This window comes from Pagrus pagrus (assembly GCF_965226575.1).
Source record: "Pagrus pagrus genome assembly, chromosome: 17".
NCBI classification, from domain to species: Eukaryota; Metazoa; Chordata; class Actinopteri; order Spariformes; family Sparidae; genus Pagrus; species Pagrus pagrus.
In genome coordinates, this window is record NC_140201.1 from 28,221,324 (window position 1) to 28,232,548 (window position 11,225).

The window sequence follows — 11,225 nt, forward strand, 5'->3', positions numbered from 1 at the left end:
GGCTAATATTTTGGCAAGTAATTTCCGATCTATATCCAGTAAGGCTATGGGTCTATAAGAGGCAGTCATCAGCTGGTTTGCCTTTCTTAAGAATTAAGGAGATATTTGCATCCATCATAGTATTTGGGAGAGACCCAGATTCAAAGGAATATGATAGCATATTAAGCAAAGGGCTGATTAACAAGTCAACAAATGTTTCATAAAATTCTGAGGTTAGACCATCAGGTCCAGGGGCTGAGCGAAAAACATTTTTGATCGTCATTAAATTCACAGGACTCATAGGTCTCTCGATTTAGCCAGGAATTTGTTTTGTTGGAATTTTTGCTGCAACAGGAAGTTGGCCATCTTGAATGGTGTGCGGCGATTTTCATTTTTCTGACACTATTTACAGTACTTTAGCATGTTCGCAGACTCACCAAATTTGGCACGTAGGTTCAAACTCATGAGTACGTTAACTCAATACCACAACTGCGCTCAGGTGCGGCACAACAGCTCAGTAGCGCCCCCTAATGGCTTTTCCCATTTGGTAAGTACAGACAAACTCCTACAAACACCAAATTTTGCACATGCATTACCAGTCACGAACATTGATATCTGATATGGGTCTGGGCCTTTTAAGTGAACATATGGCTCCACAGCGCCCCCTGGAATGTTTCAAACTTAAAGCCCTGCCTCCTACATGCACATACATGAATCAAATTCGGTATGCATATGTATCATCACCAGATGCACCAAACAAGAATCAACACCCATACTCTCAGACCAACAGGAAGTCGGCCATTTTGATTGGAAGTTCAGATTTCGCCGCCGTCTTCACACTTTTGCTGCCTCGTACTTTAACGAACTCATCCTACAGATTTAACACCACAGACTTAACATTCACTCAGGATCATGCTCAGACCTTGAACATGAAAAGTTATCAAAAGCTTTCACCTCCGTTACACTTGATCTCCGATGTGGTCAATTTTGATCCCTCGTCATAAGCAGGAAGTCCTTATAACTTCAACATACAATTTCCCATCGGCCACGGCCGACGTATGTGGGTCGAGGGCTCGTTCATCACTGTTTGCAGTTTTAATTATTATTATTATTGGAGAATAAAAGGGGGCTGAGTGCCCACACTGATGAAGCTGTAGCTTAAAGAAGGAGCATCCTAAAGAGTGATTCAACCGATGTAGGCTCAAATATTCTTCAGAAGTCTCATAAGTAATGTGAGACTGACTGACAGCAGGCAGACTGATAGCTGTTCTATGATTTCATTGGGAATATTGGTTAATCCATCATGATTTACTTGGAATGCATCACAATGCTTGTGTGGCACCTAACATTAAGCAAGTGTTGCACCATGTAGTTTTGTAGAAGAAATTCAAACTCAGAATTGTAATATGTACAATATTAATGAGGTAACAATACAAACCTTTTCCATAAGTGAATAAACAAGCTGTTCTCAGAGGAAAATAAGGTTCCAGAACACTGATTGAAGGTAGAAAGGTGGCAGGGTCCGCCACATATAAAAAAAGTAAAACAGTATAAATTGTGTTGTCCTTTAAGGTCAGTTTGTTTATTCAGTTTATTCAGTCATGAAAACACAGTTTGTTCATTTAGTTTGTTTAGGCAGAAGAAAATCAGCCAATGGAAATCTTTCTCTGCTCATTAGCATTTCTTCAATAAAACTACAGAGTGCTCCACTGAAGTCCAGTGTCTGGAAGCACACCCACCTGACCAGGCTGCTGGTCAGGTGGGTGTGCATTCACGGGGCGTCACAGTGAAGGATATATAAACCACAGCTGCAACAACTTCGTCATTCATCAGGTGTGTACCTGCCAGCAGCACCTCAGTCAGGTGCAGTCATGCTCCGTCCTGCCCGTGGAATCCAACTGCTCGCGCTCCTGCTGTTGCTGAGCAGGAGCACCTCAGCTGTTCACAACGACGCCACAGAGTCCGGTCATACTCAGCTGGTCCCCGACACTCAGGAAGAACCGGCCGATGAAGACACGAACCAGGCGAACAACGGCGGGAGACGGCAGACCAGCGCTGTGCGTAATGGTGAGTCCAAACGGTCGCGCATGATGCAGATACTGTACAGTTACATCGTTTTTAACCAGGCTACTTTTTTGTCTTACAAAAGTTGCCGTTTCAAATTGATGTCTGGGTGATGCTGACCACTGTCCACAGATGACAGTGTGACGACACTCTGTGATGTCTGCGGCCTGTGTAGCAGCTGCGTTCACAGCATTAAACCATGACATGTGATGTCGTTGTTTTGAGAAACAAACTTTTCAAACAAAGAGGAAATTGTATTTATATAATTTTTTCTACACAGGAGCAATTCAAGGTACTTTACAAGTTGCACTGAAGAATCAGAACAGAATAAGATATTTTTATCGAAAGTATCAATGTTTATATGTGGTGAACAGTAAAACTCAAAGTGGAAACAAAATCCAATGACAGGCTACAAGCCCAAGATCATCTGGGAGCTAATGGAACGGGATCAGTATATGATTAGGTCTCAGACCTCAGTAGGTCTCAGACCTAATTATATAGGTCTGTAAAAATGCAGAGACTTGAGAATGGCTGTTACATGTTCATATTGTTCTGTTTCTGTTTTGGCAGCTGCTTTCTGAATTACAGTAGTTTTAGTTGCCAGAGATTAGGACGGCCTGCTCCAGATGAATGCATGGGGCTGCTTTTCCAGATCCTGCTGAGATCCTCTTACTTAAACTGTATTTTTTAGGTGATTGTAGAAAGACACTTAATTGATGTAAAGAATGGTCCCTATAGTGATTTACTATTGCCCTCCCGGAGAGATGGCGGCTTGTGAGAGATAAAAAATAAAAACCTTCAGAACTGATGCTGCAGAGGCTGAGATATATTGACTTTCAGTGCCTGGTATGATTGACTGCTAATCAATGCTGGATCCTACACTTGCCATGATGTAGCTTGATAACATATATCATAATCGTCGTAATATTAATAAAGAATATACTTCGGTGAAGGAAGAGCTACATGTACACCAGAGTTACAGCAGTCAGGGCAGATGGTGGGCATACACAGCACAGGACTTAAGTTTATCAATGCTATAGTCACTACAAGTCTATATTTTGGCAGTAATACGTTTTTTATTGAACATTTCACTGATAAGTTCATTATCAATAGTTTTGTGACCTACAAGCTAATTAAGAAAGGGGTAAACTTTACCTCTGCTACATTTTCTCAGATGTAGATCTAAACAGTAGCAGTATGAACAGATTGTGCCACATCAGAATGAACTGGAGCATACATATATATAATTCATTTTCCATGTCTCAGGTCCAGACCAGAGCCAGGTGGGCTGCAGGGAGCTGAGGTCCACAAAGTACATCTCTGATGGCCAGTGTACCAGCATCAACCCTATTAAGGAGCTGGTGTGTGCTGGGGGGTGTCTGCCTGCCCACCTGCTGCCCAACTGGATCGGGGGTGGGAGTTACACTGGTAGGTACTGGAGCCGCCGCGACGCCCAGGAGTGGCGCTGTGTCATTGACAGGACCAGGACCCAGCGGATCAGACTGCAGTGCCATGATGGCAGCTCCAGGACCTACAAGATAACTGTGGTGACCTCCTGTAAATGCAAGCGCTACACCAGAGAGCAGAATGACTCAGAACGCAAGGACACATCTGTCCACAGTGGTAAACAGAGGAAAAATCAGAAGGGTGGACTCCCTGAGGAGAGAGCCGGGAGGCAGTCTGACAACTAAAACCCCTGTAATCCTGCAGTTACAGAGGCAACGCCTGCCTTCATCATGAAATTCATGGATGATAGAAATGTGCAGATATAATCCAAATATTCAAGATGCAGGCCAAATAGAAGTAAAAGTGAGTTGTGTAGATTTGTCTCCAGATTGTGAAACAGTTTTAAGATTAGTCTCTTGACCAAAGCACAGCTTAGTTAGTGGAAGAGTTCAGTGTTTTGGGAAATATACTTATTTGCCTTCTTTCATAGAGTTAGCTATTTAAATGGATATCAGTCCTATTTTTAGGACAGTTAGCCTAGCTTAGCATAAAGACTGGAAGCAGGGGGAAACAGCTAGCCTAGTTCTGGCTAAAGTTAAACATAGACCTTCCAACACCTCTAAAGCTCTCTGATCAACATGTTCTGTCCTGCTTGATAACCGCGCACCAACAGAAATGAACAGAAAAACAAAAATTTGGTTTTAGGGGGAGTGACGTGCTGGTACTATTTCTTGGTAAACACATGTTTTCTATCCATCCATAACTTTTGAGGCATCTCACTTGTGACAGTGCAGGTTGCCAGAACTGATTAGTGATGACAGGTTTTGTTTCTGATTCTGTACAGGCACGATGACACCAAACCAGGCAACTTTACTGTGATAACGAGACAGTACACAGTCACTATACCTGGCTGCTGTTGTCAAGAGATTGTTTCAGCAACTCCCACACAATGTCATTTTTGTTTGTGTACAGATTAAACAAACAACATACATGTTTCTTCAGTGAGTTCTAAAACTGTTCCCACTTTGTACTGAGCCAGGCTAATTCCTTATGCATAGCTAGGTTAACCACATACTGACTTAAAATGTTGAACTATTCCTTTGACATGAACCAGCTGTTAACTAGCCAGCACAGCCCATTGATAAAGCAAGGCATGTTTATTTTAAAGGAACGTTTTATATTATGGGCCAGAGTCAGAGAAGACAGAGAAGTCTTTCAGTAAAGATGAAGGACCTGGATGTGTTAATCTGATATCCATGTACTGTACAAGGTCTGTTCTTGTTGCATGCAATTAGTGTCCAATTTGAACAATAGCATCTATTAGCTGTCAGTTAACTTGCATGTTTACAAATCTGACAGTGGTGGACACTTGACAACATGTTGTAGCTACAAAACAATCCTGACAATACAGTATCGGAACACAAAATGGTCAGATGAGTTATGGCGCTTTATACCAACAGTGCAAGCCTGACTTTCTTTAGAGCGAGGCTGTTATTTCTAGGGATGCATGATATATATCTGATAAATTATCAGCCCAATAATAGAAAATGTGCGTTATCGGTAATCAGCAGATAATGAAATTAAAGTTGATAAATAGAGCCGATAATACAAATTGCTTTTGTTCACTTAACAAGTGCAGCATCTACACGCAGTAGGTGCGGTATGCACCTTTAAAGTTGTTTTGTGTGCAGCCAGTAAACGCAGAGAAGAACAACAACAAGAACTCTGTTGTCATGCTCATGACTTCGAACTGCTGCTCCTGTGTAGAGCCACGCTTTGTAGACGAGACACACATGTCGTTGCTGGTGTGGACGTTTTTTACATTTTTTTTTACAGGAAGGAGACATCACTGTAAGCTTTTAGAGGGGAGGGAAAAGTCTTCAAGTTAATACAACAAATCTTATCACAGCTGTGGAATATTAAATCTACCATCTTTGCTCACTACGTCTGAGCCTTTACACACAGGTGTGCATGAACTACAGCTTAGAAATGTATTTTTTAAATATAAACATGTGTAATTATTGTTATTTTATCGGTATTGGCCATGAGAGGCAGGTAATTATTGGTATCGGCAAAAAAAAATCCGTATCATGCATCCCTAGTAATTTTCAAAAAAAGAAATCTCCTTGGCAGCTTTACAATCCAAAGCAGCACAACTTTCAAAATTTTGACCAGGTTTTGCTATAAAAGTAAAAAAAACTTAACCCACCTTCAAAATACTCTAACTTCCTCAAAGTGCATCCAATGGGATTCTGGCATTGGCAGAATGTATGATTATAATTTTACTGTAGACAAGAATGGAGGAGGATTGTGTGCCTATCTGAACTTCCAGAGTCATGTGACTCTACTTTCTCATTCCACCAGGACTTTTATTGATATTGAGATTAGCACTGTCACCTAGAAATTAAATTTACAGCATATTACTAAATTATTTTTTCGAGTACGTTTTGGTAGCAAAACAAACCAAATCTGTGGCTGGATTATATTTACACCCAACATATTTATGTACCACAGCAGGGTTGCAGGGAGGTGGTTGGGGCAGGTGGTGGGCATACAAAGCATGGGACTTTAATAATTCTGTAGTCACAACGAACAGATGTTTTAAGGCAGAAACAAAATTAAATGCATTGTCAATTAATATGATCCGTATTTTTGCTTCCGTTAATTAACAACATTTCCTCACAGTCTGTTCCCCCTGCTGACGTCCAGCAAAATATTCAGTAGTATCCACAGTTGTGCCAGCAGACGACGAGCAGCTTCTTTCCTCAGGTTGTGAGACTCCTGAACTCATCCTCAACACTTCACCATGAAACAGTGCTTTTTTTCTTGTGTAGCATAAAGGGATTGCAATTTACATTCCATTTTACAACCCTGCATTGTAGAATGGCATATGTTAATAGAAGACCTAATTGTTTCTATTACAACATAGTTATATATTAACATGATTTCTAGGAGACAGGGCTGGATTATTTGTAATAGGAAAGAAATGCTAGGTCAGAGCTTGTTTTATTGTCTCCCAGGTGATGCGTCTTCATGTAAAAATAATGGAATAATCCATTACATAATTCACAGCCTCAACAGACTTTGGATATTAAACATGTAAAAACAATGTTACCATGATTCATAAAGTTTCAAATGTGAAATTAGATTTATATAATCGAGTGATGCTTAGATAGCCTACAGTATGAAAGTAATGTACAATATGTGGGGAAAGTTTTATGGGGATGTTTCAGAGTGAATACTATGTAATTTATTTTTGTACCACAACAGTTGATATTCTTTTTTGTACTGTTTTGTCACTGTTTGAAATAAATAATTGAAAGAAGATTGTTTACAAGTCTGTGTCTCTGACATAATGGTGCAGGATTGCCAGACAGGCTCACTGCAAACAGGAACTTCCTAACAACAGAGGCATTAGTCAGTGATGGAACTCCCATTTCAACAGACGGCATACTTTGTTTTATTGTGAAGGGGATACCTTCCCCTTCAGGCTAGTGGGGCTTGTTCCAGGTGCGGCAGCATGTTAAGACACTTTATTGTCTCATGTATCCGTTGACTTTTTCACTCTGAAAGCTGTGGGCTGAGGTAAGCAGTGAATAGAATCACCTGCATTGGTGACAACAGGATGTTTAACTTGTGTTACATGCAGAGGAAAAATAATTGATTTCCCCTTATCATTAATTTCCTGTTGGTACAGTGAGAGGCATCAGAAAAGTCAAGTCTGGGAATGTTGATTGGCAGATGAGGTAAAAACACATACAACCTTTTTTGAGGCCATCTTTGAACAGGATTTAAATGGTTGGTAGTAGAAACCAAGTGCTAAAGATTGCAAAAATACATTAACCCAAACACTCTGGACCTTAGAAATACAGCTTATAGGCTAAACTGAAGAAGCTGCAACTACAACATTAACAACAACAAAGCTGTTATGGCTACATAACAGCATTTACCTATTTACGCATCCACATTCATTTGAAGTCATGTTTGGGTCCACCTGGTGATTGTTCACTGTAAGCTGCGATTTTGTCTCCACTAACTAACTAGCTCTGTGCAGATGTCTCACTTCACTGATGTCACAGATGCTCTGTAGATGGTACCAGTGATGTTCTGGTGGTTTTAATCACCCGCTGTAGAGCCTTCCTGTCCTGGGCCGTGATTAATTGTGTCAGTTTGTGATGTTTCCAGTCAGGATGCTTTCTATTGCTCCTCTGTTAAAGTTGATGAGAATGTGGCTCCAGAATTTAGCCTTCCTATGGTTTAGCCTATTCTGTGCTTTTTTCTTTCTCCTTTTTAACCACCTCCACTGATGTAGATAGAGGTGTGTGTCTTTGCCTCCTTCTAAAATCAACAATCAGCTCCTATGTTTTGCTGACATTGAGCAGTAGATTGTTCTCTGTGCACCACTCTGTAAGATTGTTGATTTCCTCCTGATATGAACTCTCATCGCTGTTTATAATACGACTGATGATGGTGGTGTCGTCAGCATACTACACAATAGAGTTCTCCTGATGTCTGGGAGTGCAGTCATGGGTGTACAGTGTGAACAGGAGGGGGCTGAGCACAAAGCCCTGGGGGGCTCCTCACTAATGTAGAGGAGGTGTGACTGCCAATCAGAACTCTCTGGGGTCTGTTCGTGAGTGTTTATTTTTCCAATCAGCTTCATGGGTGAGATTGTGTTGAATGCTGTGCTGAGGTCAACAAACAGCATCCCGATGTTGCTGTTCTAGCTCTCCAGGTGTGTGAAGACTGAGTGGAGGACAGTAGATATGGCATCCTCTGTGGATATGTTAGTTCTCAAAACATACTGGTAATGTTCCTGGCTGGCAGGGACAATGATGGCTATCTTGGGGCAGGAGGGAACAGTCTCCTCTGAGAGTGAGATGTTAAAATGTCAGTAATAACATCAGCTAGTTGATCGGCACCTGTTTCTAGTACATGACTCGGTATATTATCTGGACCAACAGCCTCATTTGTAATCACTCTCAGCAGGATTTTTCTCACATCCACTGTGGTCAGCTCATCCGGCAGTGTGGTCTCACACATGATGGGGGTGCTCCTGCTTTTGTAGCCAGTGACATTTTGAATCCCTGCCACATATCTTTAATGCTGTTGGTGTAGAGGTATATCTGATGTCTCCTCTTTGCCTCCTTGATACCATTTTACATTTTAGCAGATGCTTTTGTCCAAAGCAACTTACAGCAAGTCATCCATACATTCATACACTGATTGCGGTGGCTGCCATGCAAGTGCCGACCAGCACATCAGGAGCAGTTTTGGGGTTCAGTATCTTGCCCAAGGACATTTCGACATGCAGACCAGGGCAATCGAACCAGCGACCTTCCGAGAACAAATTACTGGCTCTACCCCTTGCTCTGGTGGTGAGCCCTCACCTCTACAATCATCCAGGCCTTCTGGTTGGGAATGATTTTACTGTCTGTGATCACCACATAATCACACAACACATTTGCTGACATATGATGTCATGGAATATGTATATTACAAAAGATTGATGTTGTTATCCTGAGTGGCAGCATCTCTGAACGTGTCCCAGTCTGTGCACTCAAAGCAGTCCTGTAGGGCTGCTGTAGCCTCATCTTGTCCATGCTACAACAGTCTACTTTGTCACAAAAACTTCCATGGAGTTTGGTTCTACAATTAATTTATTATAGGTCTTCTGAAAATGTGACCAAATCTGCTGGATCAAAAATATACATACAGTAATTCTAATATTTCGTGAAATGTCTCTCGGACATTTTCGCCTCAGTTAGCTGCCTTTGATAGCCATCCTCAAGCTTCTCGTCGTCCACTGGCTGAATTTTTAACCTCTCCTCTTGACATAATCGGTGAAGTTCTGCACAGTCCACATGTTCTGATGAGGTTCAAGTCAGGACTTTGGGAAGGCCATTTCAAAACCTCAATTCTAACCTAATTGACCCATTCCTTTACCACCTCTGATGTGTGTTTGGGATCATTGTCCTGCTGGAACATCCAACTGCACCCAAGAGCCAATCTTCTGCTGATGATTTTAGGTTTTCCTGAAGAATTTGGAGATAATACCCCTTCTTCATTATTCCATTTACTTTCTCTAGAGCAGCAGATCCACTGGCAACAAAACAGCCCCACAGAATAATACAACCAGCACCATGCTTGACAGTAGGTATGGTGTTCATGGGGTTAAAGGCCTCACCTTCTCTCTTCCAAACATATTGCTGCTCATTGTGGCCAAATAACTGAGTTTTTGTTTCATGTGACCACAGAGTTTCCCTCCAGACGTTTTTTTCTTTGTCCATGTGATCAGCAGCAAACTTCAGTTGAGCTTTAAGGTGCCTCGTCTGAATCAAGGGCTTCTTTCTAACACAGCAGCCTCTCAGCTCAGGTTGATGTAAAACACACCTGACTGTGGACACTGACACCTGTCTTCCAGCAGCTTCTAATTCATTGCAGACTTGCTTTTTGGTGGTTTTTGGTTGACTCTTGACCATCCTGACCAGTTTTCTCTCAGCAGCAGGTGATAGTCTGTGTTTTCTTCCTGATCGTGTCAGTGACACAACTGTGCCATGCACTTTATACTTACAAACAGTTGTTTGAACAGTTGGTCCTGGAACCTGTAACTTCTTTGAAATGGCTCCAAGTGACTTTCCTGACTTGTTCAAATCAATAATGCACTCTTTCAGATCAATGCTGAGCTCCTTAGACTTTCCAATTGTAGTGTTTGTGGCTGAGTCTAATGGCTGTATCAAACAAGCCCTATTAAAATGGGCCCAGAATGCCCCTACCAAACTCTGCCTTCAAGCAAATTCTTTCCTCAGCGACACTCCTGAAGTCATCCTCAACATTCCATCATTGTGTAGCATTGTAGCTCTGAATTTTGATCTCAACTACACAGCTGTGTTTCCTGACATATCTTACACGGTTGTGAGGTGATTGCAGTGTTAAAGCGCATAATGTGCAGTTCAGTCAGAACTGCTCAAAACCGTTTCCATGTTAGTTTCTGCGACAAAAGGTGTCACCAGGAACACATTTTGCCATGATACCATACCCAAAGCTACGCCTGTGGCTCATATAGACCCATGACAGGGCCAATGAATGAGTGGTGTGGTGTGGTGTGGTGTGGTGTTTTGTTCTGTCAGGTAATGGGACAATGGATGGATGAGTGGGTTACACCCCGCCTTTCCGAAACCCCGCTGTTCCGAAAATAGACTTCCATTCATCGTAATGGCGTGGTTTCTCATTTTTTCTAAAGACCCGCTATTCCGAAAAGGCTATTGTGGTACCCCTGACCCTAACCCCTAACCCTAACCATATTGGGAAGTAATTGGAAGTTGAAAGTCGGATTCGGAACAGCGGTGTGTCGGAGTGGGGTGTGTCGGGATGGAGGGGTTTTGGAATGGAGGTGTTTCGGAATGTCAGGCTGTTCCTGGATGAGTGACACTGCATATTTCAAAAGGCCCTGAACTATGTGACTCTGGTTCCTCCAGCAGCTACAAGTCATTACCTATTCCATCAACATGACAGTCACTGTCACTTTGCAGCCCTTTCAGCTATTCGCCTGTTTCAGGGCCATAAAACCTTTGCTACACGCTATGACTACATGTCTATTGATGTACATCTTAAGCATAGGCTTACAACCCTTTTCTTGAACATACTCCACATCCTGCCAAACACCGGTGTCTTGCACTGTCTTCTTTTTTCAATACAACAAACACACATTTCTACCTGCAGAGCTCACACGTAAC

The 11,225-nt window shown here is 42.0% G+C and overlaps 1 protein-coding gene across 2 annotated transcripts; it reads left to right on the forward strand.

The window, feature by feature from the left end:
• Positions 1-1,822: 1,822 nt before the first annotated feature.
• sostdc1b (sclerostin domain containing 1b) lies at positions 1,823-4,486 on the forward strand. 2 transcript variants are annotated; one of them, XR_014624588.1, is made up of 3 exons: positions 1,823-2,046; positions 3,310-3,852; positions 4,334-4,486. XR_014624588.1 is itself a non-coding variant. In XM_084379255.1 (2 exons), the coding sequence occupies exons 1-2, from the start codon at positions 1,851-1,853 to the stop codon at positions 3,732-3,734; spliced, it is 621 nt and encodes a 206-aa protein (XP_084235381.1). In that variant the 5' UTR covers positions 1,823-1,850; the 3' UTR covers positions 3,735-4,486. The 2 variants fall into 2 exon arrangements, 1 of the variants encoding a protein (XP_084235381.1); XM_084379255.1 differs by having other exon boundaries at positions 3,310-4,486.
• Positions 4,487-11,225: the final 6,739 nt, after the last annotated feature.